The sequence below is a fragment of the Ailuropoda melanoleuca genome, chromosome 18 (genome assembly GCF_002007445.2).
Source record: "Ailuropoda melanoleuca isolate Jingjing chromosome 18, ASM200744v2, whole genome shotgun sequence".
In the NCBI taxonomy this organism is placed as follows: Eukaryota; Metazoa; Chordata; class Mammalia; order Carnivora; family Ursidae; genus Ailuropoda; species Ailuropoda melanoleuca.
Genome location: NC_048235.1, coordinates 25864208 through 25886541, shown reverse-complemented (window position 1 = coordinate 25886541; position 22334 = coordinate 25864208). Strand labels below are relative to the sequence as shown.

At 38.7% G+C, this 22334-nt stretch overlaps 2 protein-coding genes across 8 annotated transcripts in view; one reads left to right on the top strand and one right to left on the bottom strand.

The window, feature by feature from the left end:
- The window catches only part of WRN (WRN RecQ like helicase), a 144061-nt gene extending 123808 nt beyond the window's left edge, over window positions 1-20253 (bottom strand). For 2 of the 6 annotated variants that reach the window (XM_034647518.1, XM_034647523.1), the window contains exons 1-2: window positions 19763-20253; window positions 12000-12134 (exon numbers count right to left, since the gene is read on the bottom strand). In XM_034647518.1, the coding sequence (XP_034503409.1) occupies window positions 12000-12014 (15 nt within the window). In that variant the 5' untranslated portion in view covers window positions 12015-12134; window positions 19763-20253. Of the gene's footprint in view, window positions 1-11999; window positions 12151-15660; window positions 15710-17093; window positions 17129-19762 lie in introns of those variants that run through there. The other 4 variants (XM_034647520.1, XM_034647519.1, XM_034647524.1 and 1 more) reach the window with 4 other exon arrangements.
- Window positions 20254-20558: 305 nt separating this feature from the next.
- Window positions 20559-22334, top strand: part of PURG (purine rich element binding protein G) — a 38521-nt gene continuing 36745 nt past the window's right edge. For both annotated transcript variants that reach the window (XM_019801345.2, XM_002920823.4), the window contains exon 1: window positions 20559-21422. In XM_019801345.2, coding sequence (XP_019656904.1) covers window positions 20559-21422 — 864 coding nt within the window. The remainder of the gene's footprint in view (window positions 21423-22334) is intronic.

The following is a 22334-nucleotide window of genomic DNA, read 5'->3' as shown; positions in this document are numbered from 1 at the left end:
TATCAACTATAGGCTTTACCAGTCAAATTATTTAAGGGCTTGTTTAATGGTCTAGTGTGAAAATTATTATGTTTAACCAGAGCCAAGACTAAATGAAAGATAAGCCATCTTTTTCATGAAGGCAGGCCAAGGAAGTATTTTCATGCACTACCAACATTTTCCTCAAAATAATTCTCTAGTTTTACACAGTTTCATTTTCAAGAATTAATCTTACCAAAAAAACCAGCATTCCTCAGACTTATATACAAGGATAGTCATTCTTTTTATATATGATAGTATTTAAGATACATAATATACAATATTTATAATGATAAAGAGTTGAAAACAAACTACATGTCCAACAATGGTAAAAAAGTTAAATAATAAATTATGTTACATCCATAAAACAGCACTATGTAGCCATTAAAAACATACTTGCACTTTATCAAGTGAAAAAGCAAGTTAAATTCTAATTTTACACAATAAATATATGTATTTGCATGTATATAAATACATATTCTATATAAAGAGACACACATATACATGCACACATATACATATGTACACATATATATACATATACATATACATACATATTCTATATATTTAAAGGTCTGGAGCAATGTATACCAAAATATTAGCGGTTATCCCACAACTGCGATGGTTTTTTATTTTCTTCTTTTACTTTCCTATATGTTCCAAATTTTCTATAAGAACATGTGTTACTTTTAGCAATCAAGGGGGAAAGTAAGCCAAAAAAAGGGGAAAGGTTGGTTGTTGTTTTGGTTTTTTTTTTTTAGCGAACAACCAAGGCTACATTTTTTTATATTCTAGAACAAGAGTTAGCAAACTTTTTCTCTAAAGAGCCAGACAGTAAATATTCTAGGCCTCATGGCTTATTGTCTCTGTTGCAACTACCAAGTCAGACATGGTGGCGCAAATGTCATAAATAATACTTAAATCAGCATGGCAATGTTCCAGTAAGACTTTATAGACAATGAAATCTAGACTTATGTAAACTTCATAGAATTTTTTCTTTTGATTTTTTTCTTAGCCACTTAAAAATGTAAAAACCATTTAGCTCATCATACAAAAACAAGCAGCAAGTCAAATGTGACCCACCACAAATTTGCCAACTCCTGCTACAGAACATAGACAAAATGGTCTAAGACTGGAAAATGTCCAATGCTACTGGCATTAACAACTACAGCTATTTTTTTAATCACAATGATACAGTGATAAAACACCTAATAAGAAAAAAAACTAATACGAATACAACTTCTTAGTAAAACCTTTTTGATATATTACTTGCAAAATGGACTTTGTGATACCTGAATGAGTAAGCTTACTATACAGGCTTAGTAATATTAGCCAATTAAATGTCAAGAGATTATCTCCTAAAATTAGGATTTAGATTTTGAAAAAAATTCACCTTAAATGATTTTATTTGACATCAATTAGATAGTAGGAAAGCTGTCTACTGCAGGCACTTTTAGTGCCTTTTAGTTCATGGCAATAGAAATACACCAATAAAATTCAAGATTTAAATTAGACCAAATACAGGAAAATTAAGACCAATTGTATCCCATGTTAACTAAGAAGGGATAGCTCTTTAATTACCTAGCTTTTAAATCATACTCTACTTCACTCTGTCAGATTAGAAATTCATCTCCAGGGGCACCTGGGTGGCACAGCGGTTAAGCATCTGCCTTCGGCTCACGGCGTGATCCCGGCGTTATGGGATCGACCCACGTTGGGCTCCTCCGCTGTGAGCCTGCTTCTTCCTCTCCCACTCCCCCTGCTTGTGTTCCCTCTCTCGCTGGCTGTGTCTATCTCTGTCAAATAAATAAATAAAATCTTTAAAAAGAAAAAAAAAAAAAGAAATTCATCTCCAGAGTACATTTTTCTACTTGAAATGGTATCATCTTCTAAAGAATGGACAACCTAACTCCTGTTTCATAGAAAGTTGGGTTTCAATGGATTAGCTCAGAGATGTCTTTGCTCCTAAAACCTTTAACTAATGCTGGGGTGCCTGGGTGGCTCAGTTAAGCCTCAGACTGTTGATTTCGGCTCAGGTCAGGATCTCACGGTTCCTGTGATGGAGCCCTGAGTCAGGCTCCCTGCTCAGACAGAGTCTGCTTGATATTCTCTCCCTCTGCTCCTCTGCCCCTCTGCCTCTCTGCCTCTTTCCCCACACACGTTCTCGTTCTCGCTCTCAAACAAAACTTCAAACAAACAAACAAACAAACAAAAAACACCTTTAACTAAGGTAAGGAAATTAATACCTACTGTTACCATGGTAACTGACTCACCTAATTGCTTGAGGGCTAAACTGAATAAAGTATTCTAACCTTCTTAAAAAGCATTAAAAAAAAAAAACCAATACTGGTAAGTAAAATGATACCTACAGGTAACTATTTCAGGGCCTTATGATTAGTAAGTAGTGCAATGTTTAATTGTTAGGCAATTATCTCGTTTAATGTGAACAAATTTTCATCTACTACTTAAAATGGTTCACCTCTATTTTGTTCAAAATATGTAAAGGCTAATCTGTATGATTATGTAGTCAAAAATCAAGAATATTTACAATGACTCTGAAATTTGCTAACAAAATGTCATAAAAGAGTAGATCAGCTATAATTTTAATTTCTCACTTTGCTATTTATGCAAATTTTATAAATATCCATTGAATTTCACAATATTTTCTGAGGAAGAAAACTCTTAATCACCATCGCTATATAACAAAGGAAAGTGTATCAAAAAGGAAAACTACTGACAAAGACTAGCTAATTTTGCAAAAGTTAGCAGATGACACTAGTATTAAAAATTATACTGTGAAGAGGCAGAGAAGTAGAATGGAAAGAAATCTGGACTTAGAGTCAGAAAACCTAGGCTCCCATGTTGCTGTGTGTCAAGAAAAATTATCCAAAAGTAAAAGACAAAGAGAAGGCAGTATGTCCTTTCAATGTCATATAGGAGCACAATCCTACCCAAAGATTACTTCATTAGAGAATACACTTTTATAAGACTTGTTATTTACTAATAAAAACTGAGACTCTGTAAAGTTGCTTGTTAACTTGTAAATTTTTGTCTAGTAAAGATACGACCAACTTCTGTCTAGTAGAAATGTCATCTCAAAGGCTATGGTTTTTATTGCTCTGTAGGGACAGCTTTGTATCTAACCTTCCAAAATTATTTCTCCAATATGTGTATGTAATGGTTAAATTTACGTGTCAACCTAACTAGGCTAAGGGGTTACCTGCCCAGAGCTAGTTAAACACTATTTCTAGGTGTGTCTGGGAGGGTGTTTCCAGAGTAAATTAGCATTTGAATAGGTAGACTTTGTAAAGACTGCCCTCACCAACAAGGGTGGACATCATCCAATCTGCGGAGTCTCAAAAAAAAAAAAAAAAAGGCAGAGGGAGGGCAAATTGGCTCTCCATTTGAGCTGAGAGACTTCATCTTCTCTTGCCCTCCCACATCAGCACTCTTCAGTTCTTGGACTTTCAGACTAGGAGGAGAACTTAGATCACTGGCTCCTCTGGTTCCTAGGCCTTCAGTTTTGGACTGGAATTACATGACTGGTTTTCCTGGACCTCCAGCTTGGAACGGCAAACTGTGGAACTTCTCAGCCTCCATAATTGCATGAGTCAATCCCTCATAATAAATCTCTTTCTATATATCTATATATATCCTACTGGTTCTGTTTTTCTGAAGAACCCTAATATACTATATAATCTTTGTTCCCGTTTGAACCAATTTTACCTCCTGCTGGTTCCCTCATTGATGAACTGAATGAATGTGACATATGCTCATTCCGTATTCGTATGAGAATCAGTCTTCAATATTTTGGAAAATTACACTTTGGTACTTTGCTACTTAGTATCCATGTGACCTTGGACAAGTAACTTTAGTTTTCATTTCCTCATCTGTAAAATGGGATTAAATTCCTATTACATTACTTGCCTTATTATATTACGTTATTATTTTTTTTAAAGATTTTATTTATTTATTTGAGAAAGAGAGAAAGCATAAGCAGAGGGAAGATGGACAGAGGGAAGCAGACTCCCCGCTGAGCAGGAAGCCCAATGCGGGGCTTGATTCCAGGACCCCAGGATCATGACCTTAGCTGAAGGCAGACACTTAACCTACTGAGCCACCCAGGTGCCCCTATATTACATTATGATTATATATTATATAACTTGCCTTACTGACCACGGCATTAATATAAACAGTGATAAACAGGATGTTACATCTTTTAATCTACAGTTATACATAAGTTGGTATATTGATAGTTTTAGCTAGGATGCAACAGAAAGTTACGCAAATCAGAGGTCTGAAAGCTATCAGCAGAAGGGAGAAGGGAAAGGGACAAAAGCAGGGAATGAATGTGTTTTGTTTTACAGAACTAGCAGCTTGACCAAGGAGATACTCAGAGAGATGGTTTCAGCTGATGGCCCCTTGTTAGGTACTTCATGTGATAACTTCTTATGTGAGCCAGTTTGAGCCCTTTTGGACTGGATGAGGACCTGAGCAGAAGCCCCAAGTTGTCCTGAAGTTATCCGCAGTTCATTATAGTTCTAAGATCTCCTCCTATGGGAAGGGCTTTCCCCCATCTTTTGAACATACGATGTACACGCTAGCTTGCTGACATGTTAGGCATAAACAGGTGAACCAAAGTGCCTACGTAAGAATATGTGTAAGTTCCTTAATGTATATGCAAGCTCTCTGCCTCCACCCCCAAATACACTGAATAAAAGCTTCCTATACCAACCCCACAGGGAGAGTGTGCTTTGAGAGTTATCTCCCTGTCTCCTTACTTGTAAGAGGTAGTAAAAAGTTCTTTGCTTTCAACACTTTCTTGTGTTGTATTCAATTTTTTTAAGATTTATTTATTTATTTTAGAGAGAGAGAGAGCATGAATAGGGGGAAAGTGGAGGAACAGAGGGAGGGGGAGATCAATCTCCAGCAGACTCCCTGCTGAGCACAGACCCCGACACAGGGGCTGGATCCCAGGACCCTAAGATCATGACCTGAGCTGAAACCAAGAGTCAGACACTTAACTGAGCTACCCAGGCGTTCTGTTCAATTTAATGCACCCCAAGCAGCGAACCCCTTGAGCTCTGTTACAACAGAATCTATGATAGATCTTTTATTGCTATTATACTTCATTCCCTGTAGTGTATGAGAGGAATCAAGAAGAGATATCAAATTCATACCAAGTAAACAGAGTATATAAATTTATCAAAAATTAATTAAGCACTGAAGTGCTTTATCAGTAGAATGTTCTTTTAAATGATAAACTCAAATAGACAGAAAATGGATTCATTTATCCAAGAAGACTTCATTCTCACCCATTGACCTGTCCCAAGGAGTACTGAATTTCAACATGAATCCATTTTTTTCTCTGTAGCTATACTGTACAAACTATATTTAGGAGGTTTCCAAATACAATCTAAATTACAACAGTAATAGCCGTATACTCATCTAACTTTCTGTGTATGTTGAAAATAATAAGAATGAATTTTTTAAAAGTGTCAATGACTTATAAGTCATAAGATGGAATTAATAAGTGTTTTCAAATAACAACACAGCTTATAAAACCAAAGAAGCTTAAATGCTTCAGCAATTCAATTTGGTTATCAATGTCCTAATTTTGGTTAGATTCTGTGGGTTTTACCTGTACGGTTATGTTCTTTTTACTGAGAGGCAGCTTCTAGTCAAAAAGTCTTTCAAATTTAATCAACAATGGAATGAAATTTAAAAATTCATTGGGTTTGCATAAAACGTCTGAGAGAAAACAGGCAGTTAACTCTTGGACATCAGTCTTAGCAATATTTTTGTGATCTGACTTCTCAGGCAGGGCAACAAAAGCAGAAAACAAAACAAAACCAAAACAAAAAACAATTGGACTGCATCAAACAAAAAGCTTTTGCACAGTAAAGGAAACCACCAACAAAACAAAATGGCAACCTACTAAAAAGAACAAGATATCTGCAAACAAAAGATAAATATTCAAAATATATGAAGGGGACGCCTGGGTGGCTCAGTCATTAAGTGTCTGCCTTTGGCTCAGGGCATGATCCCGGCGTTCTGGGATTGAGCCCCGCATCGGGCTCCTCCACTGAGAGCCTGTTTCCTCCTCTCCCACTCCCCCTGCCTGTGTTCCCTCTCTTGCTGGCTGTCTTTCTGTCAAATAAATAAAATCTTAAAAAAAAAAATATATATATATATATATATATATATGAAGAAATCATACAACTCAACACCAAAAAATAATCTAATTAAAAAATGGGCAGAGGATCTGAATAGACATTTTTCCAAAGAAGACATACAAATGGCCAATAGACACATGAAAAGATACTCAACATCACTAATCATCAGGGAAATGCAAATCAAAACCACAGTGAGATACTACCTTACATATGTCAGAATGGCTAGTATCAAAAAGACAAGAAATAACAAGTGTTAGCAAGGATATGGAGAAAAGGGAACCCCTGTGCACTGTTGGAGGGAATGTAAATTGGTGTAGCCACTATGGAACACTATACAGAGGTTCCTCAAAAAATTAAAAATAGGTATATCAAACTTACCAGTAATTTCACTGCTGGGTATGTACAAGGAAGGAAGGAAAGAAAGAAAGCGAGAGAGAGAGAGTGAGAAAGAAAGAAAGAAAGAAAAGAAAGAAAGAAAGAAAGAAAGAAAGAAAGAAAGAAAGAAAGAAAGAAAGAAAAAGAAAAGAAAGAAAGAAAGAAAGAAAGAAAGAAAGAAAGAAAGAAAGAAAGAAAAGGGAAAAGAAAAAGAAAAAGAAAAAAAAAGAAAAGACAAGACTAATTCAAAAGGATGTAGCCCTATGTTTACTGCAGCATTATATACAATAGCCAAGACAGGGAAGCAACCTAAATATCCACCTATGGTTGAATGGATAAAGATGTGGTATAGGATGGAATACTACTCAGCCATTAAAAAAAAAAGAAGAAATCTTGCCATCTGAGACAACATGGATAGCCCTGGAGGATATTCTTCTAAGCGAAATAAGTCAGGGAAAGACAAATCCCATATGATTTCCTTATATGTGAAATCTGAGAAACAAAACAAATGAACAAACAAACAAAACCGAAACAAGACTCATTCATACAAAAAATAAAATAGTGGTTGCCAAAAGGGAGTTCCAAAAGGAACAGCCGAAATGGATAATGGGGATTAAGCAGTAGAAACTTTCCGTTACAAAACAAATAAATCACGAGGATGAGAAGTACAGAACAGGGAATATAGTTAATAATATTGTAACAACTCTGTATGGCAACAGATGGTAACTACACTTATCTAATGTATATACAGTTGACCCTTGAACAACATGAGGGTTATGGGCACCAACCCACCACACTGTCAAAAATCCACAAATAATTTTTGACTCCCCCAAAAGTTAACTACTAATAGTCGACTATTGATAGGAAATCTTAATGATTTTATAAACAATTAATATGTATTTTGTACGTTATATATATAAAGCGAGCTAGAAAAAAGAAAATTTTATTAAGAAAATCATAAGGAAAAGAAAATACATTTACAGTACTGTGACTGAAAAACATTCATGCACAAGTGGACGCGTTCAGTTCAAACCCATATTGTTCAAGGGTCAACTGTAAATGTCGAATCACTAAGTTGTACCTCTGGAACTAATAACTTGTCAACTGTACTTCAATTTTAAAAACTCTGGGTTTGATTTCTTTTAATTTATTACATATTTTCTGAAAACATAACCTCACCCTTTCAGTTTAACTATACTTACCAATATAGTAGCAACTAGGTTTTTTTTTACTGGCAACTAGTTCATACACATACACACACACACACACACACACGCACACACGCCCAATCTATAATTTATTGTAGAAGATATAATTTATAAGGAATTCTTCTGTATTGTTTTTGAGAATTCTTTCTACTTCTCAATGTAGGAATAGGAGAGGGTAGAGGAAAACAAAGAAAAACCAAAGAATCCATGACAAAGCCCTCATTAAATTCCTAATTAAAGAGGCTTTCAAGACTTTCATTAATCTATTGCTAGATTTCTGGTTATCTTAATTTCCTCCCAAATTACCCAGGCAAGCAAATTAGAAAAGCTAAATAAAACCACCTATAGCATTTGGTTTGGCTACAGTAAGTAGCCATTTGAAAAGTAACAGGATGATTTTTTTTGAGAGACTATTTTTTTATTAAGATATCCACCAAATGTTCCTAACTGCCAAGTATTATATATGATTGATATTAATAAAGTATAAATAAAAATTTGTATTAATAAAGTCAAGCGAAATAAAGTATAAATGAAACCAATCAAATAAATATAATAAAATGCCATTAAAACACTAGCAACAGGGGAAAAAGATAAAAGCCTCTCTCTATGCTGTGTCATTGTGAGAAGCTGCACTGCCCATAAACTAGGAACACAACTTGACCTGAACTGAATCCACAGCTCAGTGAAGTGCTTTATAACTGAATTTCACTATCCAACTGAATAATTCATTATTTTTAATGAATTTCCTCTCTTCTGTAAGTAGCTACAGCCCGTCAGCTGAAATCAACCATTATAAACTGGGAAACTGCAGAGAAAGTTTTCAAGTAAGTCAATTTAAAACTTGCTTAGGCTGCCTATTTTTCCTTTTATATTTATTACTGTCATTTCACATGGCCTGAGATGAAATTTTATAGGACTCATTATCGAGTATACATTGATGGCTGCCTACCCACCAGCCATTTCACCCTACACCCTTTTTACAGTACCATAAATATAATTTAGAACAAACCAGTTATTTACCCACAAAGGCAGCATGCTTCGGGAAAGCGGCCCTCACTCCCAGCTCCCATGGTAAACCCAAGTGATCCACAAGTAATCCCATTCTCTTTGCCACAACGATGATTCAGAAACTCAGGATAAACTCAAAGCATTCCCCCAAATTTGGTTTAAGGATAAAATATACAGGTGTGGCTGGGTGGCTCAGTCGGTTAAGCATCTGCCTTCAGCTCAGGTCATGATTCCAGGGTCCTGGGATCGAGCCCTACATCAGGCTCCCTGCTCTGAGGGCAGCCTGCTTCTCCTTCTCCCTCTGCTGCTCCCCCTGCTTGTGTACATACTCTCTCTGTCAAATAAATAAATAAAACCTTTAAAAATAATAATAATAATAAAATATATACAACTTTTTTTAGGTAATCTCCACACCCAATGTGGGGCCTGAACTCATGACCCTGAGATCAAGAGTCACACACTCTTCTGACTGACCCAGCCAGGTACCCCTAAAATATACAACTTAATTCAGGCCAGTGAGACACAAAGAGGAGGGTTCCTGAAAATCATACTGTCTTGCACTGGTAAGAGATGCCATGCTCTCTATTTGATAATGTGAAGCCTGGGCCTTCTACACACATTTTGCCGCTGTAATGGAAGTCATCTTGAGAAGAAAGCCAACTTAAATACAAAGCCAACACACAGAAGAAGGCAAAGATGAGAATGGAGCCATAGTCAATGGACAAAACCAGTCTACTAGTCAGCCCTGCCTCAGTCTTCAAGTTACATTTTAATAATAAATTTCCTTATTTTTTAAGCCTGTTTGAAAGAAGTTATCTGTGCCTGCATTCTAAGTAATACACAAATAGAACTGAAAATAAAATTGTGTCATTAATCCTTTTCTTTAATCCCTTATCTTAAATAAAATAAATTATAAAGCTAAAATAGCCACATAAAGCATACAATAATGAAAGTTTCATAACTTCGTATATAGTTTCAAAACCTTTTAAAATCAGAGTAAGAATCAAAATTAACAATAAACAGAAATTTAACAAAAACTTATAACAACTAAATGAGAGTAATATTTAACTTTAGGATGCAAAGTTCTGCACTGGGTTGAAATGCAGCATTGACACACAGAAAGAAAAAAATGCATGAATTTTCTTTTCTTTTTTTTTTTTTTTTTTGGGGGGGGGGGNGGGGGAGAGAGAGAATTGCAAGTAGGCTCCAAACCCAGCATGGAGCCCAACACGGGGCTGGATCCCATAGCCCCAAGATCATGACCCAAACCAAAATCAAGAGGCAGACACTTAGCTAATTGAGTCACCCAGGGGCCCCAGAAAAATGCATAAATTTTACAACAAGATCAGTAAGTGTCAGAGGAAGAATGAAAATAAAAATGGAGACTCGGTAAAAAAGAAATTGGGGAATTAATATACAATTCCAAAAGCAACCATAAGTTTATCCAACGAAAATCTTTCATAAGAACCCATCTCTTAAGACAAGGTGAGTTTACATAAAATGAATAAGAGGAAAAATCAGCAATTTTGTGATTATACACCTCCTAGAAGGCAAAAGTTATCTTCTAGTCCAATTGTCTTTCTACTGTACTTCAGTGCCTTCATTTTTTAAAAAATATTTATTTACTTATTGAGAGAGAGAGAGAGAGAGATGGGGAGGAAGAGGAGAGAATCTTCAAGCAGACTCTCCACTGAGCATAGAGCTCAATGAGGGGCTCCCTCTCACCACCCATGACATCATGACCTGAGCCAAAACTAAGAGTTGGACACTCAACCGAATGAGCCACCCACACGCTCCTTCAGTGACTTCATTTTATGAATGAACAGCAAAAACAGATCAGGTTCAGTAGGTGATGTCTCATGCTGCATATCAAAATTTCTAGGAGAAGCAACAAAGCTTTGATATTTTTTTCCAATGGCTTCTATTATTGTTACCACAGACTAGGAAGGTCCCATCCCTCTATCATCTTGGCTTCAAAGACCCTAAAGAGAGGATGTCTCTCTGCCCTCCTCTGAAAAACCAGCTTATCAGACTAAAGATGGAAGAAATCATAAAATGTAGAGATAAGAACTTTAAAGTCAGAAAGAAACAAAAGTTTGAAGTAGGTTCAGGAGAGAAGGTCAATGGTTTCATTTATTTTTGGGAGTATATGAAATTACTCTAATGACTTATTTTCCCATGAAGAAATTGTTCAAAAACCATCCTCTTTCTTAATCCTCCCATAACATTAAGCATTTTATCAACAAAAGAAAGAAAATCACATTTAAAAGTGGCTGACTACTATTACTAACCAGCTTTTATAAGAGATAAGCTTAACTTTTACCAAAGAGCTGAAATCTCAGGGCATCTGCCTGGCTCAGTTGGTAGAGCATGCAACTCTTGATCTCAGGGTTGCGAGTTCGAGCCCCATATTAGGCATGGAGACTACTTTAGAAAAAAAAAAAGTCTCCTAAAATAAATAATTTTTCCCCAGTATCTCCAGGGCAGGTAATTTACCTATTTGATTAAGAGGAACAAATACTCTGAATGACCAGATTCACGATAAGCATATCCAAATAAGTACTTTTCTATATGCGAGCAAGAACCAATTAGAAATATAATTTATATCTGAACTCAATAACAGCAAAAATTACAACCTACCAAGAAATAAACCTAACATAAAATACATGAGACCCATTTTAAAGACAACTAGAAAAGTCTACTAAGATGTCCAAAAAGGGCTAGATAGGACACACTGAGTTCCTGGATGGTTAGTCTCAAAATTATATCAATTACATCAACACACCCAAGAAGCAATAATAAGAGAAAATGTCAGCAGGATTTTTCATCAAATCACACAAGTTTATATTGAAGTTCTCCAGGAAGAGAAAATGATGAAAAGTAGTAAATATTTTTTTTTTAAAAATAAGACCAATAAGGGGACACTCACTCTAAATATGGAATGGTACAAAACAACAGTAATTAAAATCATGTAGAACTGGTATAAAAAGAGATATGAATCAACAAAATAAAATATACCATGTCCAGAAACAGATCCATGTAAATACAGAAATCTGACATACGATAAAGGCATTTCTCATCTTTAAGAAAGAACAAAGTATTCAATGAATGAGGCCAACAAAACTGTGTATAATTCTGATATACCATTATCAGCAAAAATTTAAAATATTAATCATATACAATGTATTTGCAAGAGAACAGAAACTGGCCTTACCTTTTTCAAAGACATTTCGTGGAAGTTATCGACATTTTAAACTGCATACCCTTCAAGCCAGCAATGATACCTATTCTATGGAAAGACACGCATACGTGCACCAAGATATATGCAAAGGATGTTCATTATATCAATCTGTAATAGCAAAAATACTAGAAGCAATTAGTAGGGTAAATTAATAGTTAAGTAAACAATGACAAAAGCAAAATATGGCATAATAAGCAGTTAGTAAGAAAACAGAACTACATGTATTCAGATGACAAGCTCTATAACTTGTGCTAAGTGAAACAGGAAAAACTAAGCGTCAATAGTAACCATTTAAATTTTAAAATACAAAATGAAATTCTGTGTATATATACATGCAAAGAACAATCCAGGAGGATACATATCAGTTAATGGGGGCTGCTACAGGGAAAAGAATGAAACTGAAGTCAAGTATGTGAAGAGAGAGTTTTAACATTCTATAGCTTATTTCTCAACAAGCATACCTCTCTCTCCCTCCTTCCCTCCCTCCCTCCAGTTTACCTCTTTCTTGCAACTGAGAGTAAAAGAGCCTCTGTAAATAATGAAATCAATAGTTATTTATATTTTTCCAATTTGGGATCCTGAGGATATACAAATTCTCATGGTTTTAGTAAAATCAAGAATGAGAGGAGAAAAAATAGGCTGATTACCTTAATACTAGGAAAGACGGTAACAAACCCATTTAGTCCTCCCCACCATCCCCAGTGTATAATAGCAAAGCTTTTTCGATAGGAATGACCTCGTCACCAGTAGGAGGAATGAAACCCAACTGTTTTAAGGTCAGTGGGGAAATCCCATTCCACCTGCCACACAACTGATTCTGGGGAGCAGGAATTATAACCTAGGTCTCAGTTCTCTGGTCTCTATCCCTTGTCCATAACAGATCCAAAGTGGTCCTCAGGATTCTCTTTCCATGGTATGGGAAGGAATGCTTTTACTGCTGCTAGATATGAAGGAAGAAATATATTACCATGGTGGATGCACACAGCCATCTTACAACTATACAAGCAATCACCTCGAAGGTAAAACACTTCCATGCCTTCTTCATGGAAGACGGTCAAGCACAGGGCCAAAAAAATAGTCAGAGCCCTGACTGAACTTGCCTGCAGGCCACTCTATCTCAGGGTGTTATCAGTTAAATAGGCTAATAACCTTTTATTGCTGAAGCCAGCTCGACTTGGGTTTCTCAATATTTGCAAAAAAAAAATCCCTGGTGATCAGACGGAATAAATAAAACCTAATACTACTTCTTGAACTGATTTTTTAAAAACTGTATAGAATTCCATTTTCTTTATCACCACAATTTATTTATTCCCTATTGATGACAGGTTGCTTACAAATTTTATCACCAATAATGGTCAATGAACACCCTTATGTGTATCTTTAGGCACTCATATTATTATTTCTATAGGATAGATTCCTAGATATGAAATTACTAAGTCACAGAATACTCCTACTTCTCTGCCTGCCTTCTCACCAATAAATTATTCACAACCCTGAGAGAGAAGACAAGCCAAAGAAGACTACACAGAAAGCAAAGAAAAATTTCTACAGAAGCTGCACTATAATAAGCCTTTGGTGAAAGATTTCAAACCGACAACTAAGAAAAGATGCCATATGTCACCTGCCACTCTTATAAGAACACGTGGGTCAAAGAACAGAAGTCCATAAAGGGCTTATGGGTTGACTATGAGTTGCGATATAACCATACATAACTCAGTATCTAACTTTTCAGTGCTGGATATAGATCAAGTTGGCGACATTTGAGTTGCATGTTAATGGACCATTATCATTACCATCAACATCAGTACTGTGGCCATTTATATCTACATCCCACCTTTCCCCCCCTCTACTTGTCCAAGGGCTTACAATCTTTGATGCAAAATTTCCAAAGAAGAGAGTGCCTCTCGGTTTTCTGACTAGCTCTCCAATTATCTTGCCTACACCCTGCTCCACTCATTTGTTCACATGACAATGCCACGTCATTACCAAGGACTGAATCCTTCCATAATCTCAATTCTAAGCATCTCATTCTCCAATCAACATCTCCTTCTTTTTCAAGTTCATTACCTCTAGAAATTCAATTCAAACAATCCTTTGATCCAACTAGGACCTATAATCCAATGGTCCTGCTAGCTTTCAGTCTCCTCACCCCCAAATAGTCCTTAACTCCTCCTTGACCAGTTAACCACTTCCTTTCATAATCCCTTAACTTCATTGCCCATCTCTGGCTTCGTTTTTTTCTCCTGTCAAAACTCTAACCCTGCCTGAATAAAAAAAATTCTCTACCTACCCTGAGCCTGTACTGATGCAGCTAACTGAATGCAGCAAATGAAAAACACAATCATGTTGACTGGTCTCACCTTAAATTTATCACCACCAACCTCAAGTGGACCCTCCATCTTCCTAGCAATTCTACAACTTTTCACTTACCTATCTACTATCCTCCCCTTCACATCTTTTCCTCTCTACTTAAAGCCATCACATCTCGTCCCCCATCCTCACTATCAGCTGACCACCTTGCTTCAGATTTCCCTGAAAATAAAAGCAATTAAAGAAGAACTTCCTTAAGTCCCTACCCTGTAGTTTATTCACATAATTGCATCACAATGGCTACTTTTATTGTCAACTTGAATGCCCCACACTGTGCCCAGGTTTTCAGTTGAACATTATTCTGGGCATGTCTGTCACGGTGTTTCTGGATGAGATTAGCATTTGAATTAGTACACTGAGTATAGCCGACTGCTCTCCCAATGTGGGTGAGCCTCGACCAATCTGTTGAAGGCCTAAATAGAACAGAAAGGCTGAGTAAGAAAAAATTCACTCTCCCCACTTGACCGTATTCAATCTAGGTCATTAGTCTTCTGTCTTCAGACTCAGACTTGGAATGAAACATATACTATTAGCTCTCCTGGTTCTCAGGCCTTCAGATTTGGACTGGAACTACGCTCTCAGCTCTCCTATGTCCCCAGTTTGCCAACTGCAGATTACGTGTGTGTGTGTATAATATAGATACTATATATAATAGTATATAATGTGTAAAATGTACAATATATACAATCATATACATATTATAGTATACATCTCTCACAATAAGGAACTGGGAACTGTCCCATGCTATTAAGGAGGCTGAAAAATATATATACACATTGATATCAGTATCGATACAGGTATCAGTATTGTACATACACACACAGACACACACACACATATATATATATCCCCTGTGTGCTATCTGTGCTCCTCAATCCAGCCCCTCCATGTGTGCACTAGATTCCATTTTTCACCTCTCTCCTGCATCACCAATTTTTCCCTCTCTACTAGTCTTCCAGAAAAGTCCCAAAGTCCCATCAGTATATACACATACTGCAATTTCTTCCATTTTAAAAACACACTCTTGACTAACTACTCCACTTTTTCCCCTCTTTATAGAAAAACTACTCAAAAGAGTCATCTATACTAGCATCTCAATTTCCATTCCTTCCACTGTCTCTTAAGCTCACTGTAACCACTCCACCTCACCAAAAGGGCTCATACCAAGATACCAATGACTTTCATGCTGCCAAATCCTACAGTCAATTCTCAGTCCTCATCTGGCTCAATACACCAGCAACATGACACAATCAGTCACACTCACCTTCATGAAACACTTTATTAAGCTTCTGTGACAATTCTTGATTCTCCACCTACATCAATAAGAATTCCTTCTCAGTAACTTTTTTTTTTTGAGTCTATCCATTTACTTGACAGAGAGAGAGTACAAGCAGGGAGAGTGGCAGGCAGAGGGAGAGGGAGAAGCAGACTTCCCGTCGAGCAGGGAGCCCAACGCGGGGCTCAATCCCAGGACCCGGGCATCATGACCTGAGCCAAAGGCAGAAACCCAATTGCCTGAGCTACGCAGGTGCCCCCTTCTCAGTACCTTTTGCTGGTCCTTCCTTACTTCCCCAATCTCTAAACATCACAGCATTCTAGATTCAGGTCACAGACCTTTTCATTCTCTTCTCTTTACATTCATTCCTTGAAAATGACAGCCTGATGGTTTTAAAACAATCTATAGCACACTGATGACTTCCAAACTTATACAAACAGCCTAGACCACTCCTCTGAACTTCAAACTTGTATATCCAATTACTTACTAAATACTTGATTTCTAATGTGCATATCATGGTCAATATGTGTAAAAATTTCCCCAAATTGCACCTCTATAAATTGGAGCTCTCAGTAAGTGCACCTTCATCCTTCTGATTACTCAGGCCAAAACCTTACTCATCCTTGACTTCTTCACACTTCACATGCAATCTATCAGCAAAAATTTTACCTTCAAAATAAAGCTGAAATCCTACCTTCTCTTACCACCTTCACAGTTAAACTCTTGGTTCAAGCCACATGACTTCTTATCTCCTTGCCTCTACAGTCTATTCCCAAAATAGTAGCCAAAACGATTCTGTTAATTTAATTTAAAGGATTATACACCATAACCACATGAGATTTATCCCAGGAACGCAAGAGCGGTTCGACATAAGAAAATCAATCAATGTAATGAATCATTTTAATAGAATGAAACAAAAATACCACATAATCATCTCAATTGACACAAAAAGGCATTTAAAAATCCAACATGCTTTCATATTAAAAAAAAGACTCAGAAAACTAGGAGTGGAAGGAATTGCCTCAAAACGATAAAGGGCATTTATAAAAAATCCACAGGTAATATATTTAATGGTAAAAGACTAAAGTTTTCACTCTAAGATCAAAAGCAAGACAAGAATAGTGAGCATTTCGTAATGTGTATGATTGTTGAATCACTATGCTATCCCACGGAAACTAATTTAATATTATATGTCAACTACCCTTGGATTTAAAAAAGAGTTATTTTGGGGGCCCCTGGGTGGCTCAGTCAGTTGGGTGTCTGCCTTCGGCTCAGTCATGATCCTCCTGGGATGAAGCCCTGCATCAGGCTCCCTGCTCGGCTCTCTATGGGCTCTCTCTCTCTTTCTCTCAAATAAGTAAATAAATAAATCCTTTAAAAAAATAAGAATTATTTTTAAAAAGCAAGACAGGGATACTCACTTTCACCACTGCTATTCAACACTGGGTTGGAAATTCTGGCCAGAGAAATTAGAAATGAAAAATACATAAATAAAAAGCATTAAAATTGGAAATGAGGAAGTAAAACTATCTCTCTTCACAGATGACATGATCCTACATATAAAATCCCAAAGAATCTACAAAAAACTTACTAGATCTAATAAGAAAATTCAGCAAAGTTGCAGGGTACAAGATCAACACACAAAAGTCAGCTGTGTTTTACACACCAGCAATGAACAATCTGAAAGGAAATTATGAAACTAATTTCTTTTATAACAGCATCTAAAAGAATAAAATACTGAAGAGTAAATTTGTCAAGGAGGTGAAAAACTTATATACTGCCAAAATACTGCTGAAAAAAAAAATTTTAAGATACCAATTAATGGAGGGGTGCCTGGGTGGCTCAGTCAGTTAAACATCTGCCTTCAGCCCAGGTCATGATCTCGGAGTCCTGGGATCAAGCCCCACATCGAGCTCCCTGCTCAGCAGGGAGTCTGCTTCTCCCTCTCCCTCTGCCCCACCCCCCAGCTTGCGCTCTCTTGCTCTCTCTGTCAAATAAATAAAATCTTAAAAAAAAAAAAAAAAGAAAGAGGAAGAAAATTGCTTGGAGAAGATATGGAGAATACGGAATCCTTGCAACATTGCTGGCTGAATGTAAAACAGGGCCACCAATGTGGTTGGGCAGTTAGTTCCTCAACAAGCTAAATAGAATTATCATATACCCAGCAAGTCCACTCCTAGGTATATACCCAAAAGAATTAAAAACAGGAACTCAAGCAGATATTTGTAATGTCCAATGCAGCATCATTCACAATAGCCAAAAGTGGGAAAAAACCCAAGTGTCCATCAAAAGATGAATAGATAAAACATAGTATAATCACACAATGGAATATTATTCAGCCATAAAAAGAAATTAAATTGATACATAGCACAACATGGATGAACCCTGAAAGCATTATGCTGAGTGAAATAAGCCAGATGTAAAAAACACAAGTATTTAAAAAAATAAAAATAAATTAAAAATAAAAAGATTTTAAGAGCCCAAATATTGTGCTTCCAGATTGAGCAAATTCATAAAGAGAGATTATATTAGAGGTTACCAGGGCCTAGGCAAAGGGGGCAGTGGGGAGTTTTGTTTAATTAACCAGTTAGTTAGAATCTGTTTGGGGTGAAAAAGTTTTAAAAATAGTGGTGATGGAGGCGCCTGGGTGGCTCCGTCGGTTAAGCGTCTGCCTTTGGCTCAGGTCATGATCCCAGCTGGGATTGCCCAAATTGGGCTCCCTGCTCAGGGCCAGCCTGCTTCTCCCTCTCCCTCTGCCCTCCCCATGCCTGTGCTCTCTTGCTCTCTCTGTCAAATAAATAAATAAAATCTTAAAAAAAAAAAAATAGTGGTGATGGCTAGGCAAGAGAGGGAGTGTAATTAATGTTACTGAATTGTACACTTAAAAATTGTTACATTAGCACATTTTGTTATATATATTTTACTGTTTTCTTTAAAAGATCATTCAGATGGTGGTGTTTCCCTTACAAAACTCTCCAATAGCTTCCCATCTCCCTCAGAATGAAAACCCAAATTTTCAAAATACCCTACCAGGTTCTACACTATCTGTCCCCTGCTCCTTTCCTGTCTGATTTTATCTCCTACAATTCTTCCCTTACTATTTCATTCTGCTCTAACTTACTGGCCTCCTCCGCTGCTCTTTGAACATACCAACGGGCTTCCCTCAGGGCCTTTGCACTTTCTTTCCCCCAGACAGCCACAGAACTAGCTCTCCCATTTCCTTCAACTCTTTACTCAAAAATTACCTTTTCAACGAGGCCTTCCCTGACAAGCCATTGTAAAACTGCAGCTCCCTACTCCAACCCACAGTCATCATCCCCTTTCTTTATTATTCTCCAAAGGATTTTCACCTTCTAATATACTGGGCATTTGACTTTCTCTCTCTCTCCAAAACGTAATGTCCAAAAGCAGAAAGATTTGTGCCCGTTTTGTTCCTTGTTGGTATCCCCAGAACCTAGGGGAGTGCTCAATAAGTATTTGTTGAATTAATAAAAGGAGACCACTATTCAATGACATCAAAATCTAAACTGTCCTATATATCCCAATATCCCTAAAATTAGCATACCAAATTATACAAAACCTAAAGTACCGTGACTTAAAGACTGCTAAATAAGTACCCTAGGGATTTCATTACCACAGGGACTGGTATTTTCACATACTCAAATCTACCCAGAAAACAACTCACATTCAGCCAGGAAAAAAAAAATTATGAATTAAAGGATTTTAAACGCAAGAAATCCAACTTAATTTGCTAAATTACACCTAACAGGTTATTTCCCCGAACTCTGTTTTGTAAATATGGAGTGACTCCATTTCTGCAGCAGTAAAGGACAGAATCCTAAGGACCCACGACAGGCAACCGGTGGCACAGGCTGAGGGAGGGAAGCTCTGGGCAGGCCAGCGGCAGGTGGGGGGCCCATTTCCTGTATGCTCCGGAGGTGAAAGGGGCAGAGGACACCCGTTTCTAACGCACCTCCCACACACTGCCCGCGGCCTGTTTTGCCGGACTGAGCACCTCCAATGTCGGAGAAGGCTCGAATGACAGCCCAGGGTCTGGAGCTAGCTGAAACGGGTGGAGAGGACACGTTACCGTGAGAAGAGTCAGTTCAACCGGCCTCCTCCTTCAGCTGGATGACTTGTGAAGTGTCACAACAACAGGGCCTGGAACCCAGGTATCCAGGCTAGATAGCTATTCGACAGAATTTATTCCCGCGCTGCGGAACGTACGCCGCAGCGTCACGGCGCCCCCAGCACACATCAGCTCTGGCAGGCGGACGCCCCGCCCCCGTCCCGGTCCTCCGCTCGTGTGGCGCCGCAGCCCTGCCACCAAGCCCAGCTGGCTACGCGACGCGCATGTGCAAGGACTCTCGCTGCCGCTGAGTACTCCGGGAGGTGTAGTCTTTGTGCAGACGCCGGTGGGCCGCCGGAGTCCTGCATCCCGGCGGAACCTGGAGAAGTCTGAACACTCTCGCCACCCCCGTCCTCATTCCCATCTTCACACCTGTCCAGTCACCTCGCGCTCACTCTCCGTCCCCGGGTGCTGGGCTTCGGTCTCGGCGCGCCCCCAGGAAGAGCGCGAGACCTTCTCTTCCCTTCAGCTGGCTGTGCTGGAGGAGGCGGGGTCCACGGCCCGCCCCCTGCCGCCACCCCCCTCCCCTCCCGGCGGGTATCGGGCCGGTGCCCGAAGAGAGGCGGCGGCCCCCGCAGCGGCCGCAGGAGGGGCGGCGGCGGCGGGCGCCGCACGATGCCCCTGCCCGGCTGCTCTGGCGGGGGACGGTGCGAGCGGCGGCGGGCGGGGGCAGCGCAGGCCGAGGGGCGTCTGCGATTGTTCTCAACACCCCTCCCCCACCCCACCCCGTGTGTCTGTTTGTCACTTGCAGCTGAAGATGGAAAGAGCCAGGCGAAGGGGAGGCGGCGGCGGCCGCGGCCGCGGCGGCAAGAATGTAGGGGGCTCTGGCCTAAGCAAGAGTAGACTCTATCCCCAGGCCCAGCACTCCCACTACCCCCCCTACGCGGCTTCAGCCACCCCTAATCAGGCTGGGGGCGCAGCCGAAATCCAGGAGCTGGCCTCCAAACGAGTGGACATCCAGAAAAAGAGGTTTTACCTAGACGTAAAGCAAAGCTCCCGGGGCCGGTTCCTAAAGATAGCCGAAGTCTGGATAGGGAGAGGCCGGCAGGACAATATCAGAAAGAGTAAACTGACTCTGTCCCTGTCTGTGGCAGCGGAGCTGAAGGACTGTCTAGGGGACTTCATCGAGCATTACGCCCACCTGGGCCTGAAAGGCCACAGGCAAGAGCATGGCCACGGCAAAGATCAAGCCTCCAGGAGGAGACAGAAGCACTCGGCACCCTCCCCACCTGTCTCTGTAGGGTCTGAAGAGCACCCTCATAGTGTCCTCAAAACAGACTACATAGAGAGGGACAATAGGAAATATTATCTAGACCTAAAGGAAAATCAACGGGGTCGCTTCCTAAGAATTAGACAAACCATGATGCGAGGGACTGGCATGATAGGTTATTTTGGTCACAGTTTGGGCCAAGAACAGACTATAGTGCTCCCAGCACAAGGAATGATAGAGTTTCGTGATGCCTTGGTTCAACTCATTGAAGATTATGGCGAAGGGGACATAGAAGAACGAAGAGGTGGAGATGATGACCCACTTGAACTCCCAGAGGGGACTTCTTTCAGAGTGGACAATAAAAGGTTCTACTTTGATGTGGGCTCTAATAAATATGGAATTTTCCTGAAGGTAAGTGAGGTGAGGCCACCTTACCGTAATACTATTACTGTTCCATTCAAAGCTTGGACAAGGTTTGGGGAGAATTTTATCAAGTATGAAGAAGAGATGAGGAAAATTTGCAACAGCCATAAAGAAAAGAGAATGGATGGCAGAAGGGCCAGTGGTGAAGAACAAGAATGCCTCGACTAGAGTGAAATTGAACTCCATCAGGCAAAATTTAAAATCATAAATTGGCTAAAAGTACTGATCCATAATCATTTGAAGAAGTTTTTCCTCCTTTTTTTGGCCCTTTGTTATTAGTAATACCTCTGGTAGTTTATACTTCAAGGAGTCTGATTCTCATGTTATGCATAGAACATTATAATTCTTACGGGAATTCCAACCTTCCCAGAGCTAAATAGTTTAGCTGCTTCAACTGCTCCAGACTATTGAAGTATGCAAATCAGCACAAAATGTGACATTCTGACCTTCTAAAAACCATAACTAAGATTTACATTGCACTATGACATGATCCTGAGAAAATATACATATACTTAATACGGAAGTGTGAATTTCTATTTAACAAGTTCCCCATAAAAGTATTCCATCACTACTTCATTAAAAGCTGCTAAGCTTACCTGTAGGGCAGTTACCACAGAAACAGAAAGTGACCTCAAGTATAGTATAAATATATTTCTTTATAAAAGTACATGTAGAAGTATATTAGTTGTTCATTGGATAACTGAATATCAAAAAGTACCATGAAAGAATCAAATCTTAGAGTTAATGATAGTATTCTATAATTTCAAATTTTGTGGTAACCCTGCAGTTTATAGTTGCCATATCAAAGCCGTGGGAGAGTTTTAATTGGTTATTCTAAACTAGTTGTAATCCCATCTTTACCTCTATTCACTATACCATATATTTTTATTGACTTTCCAA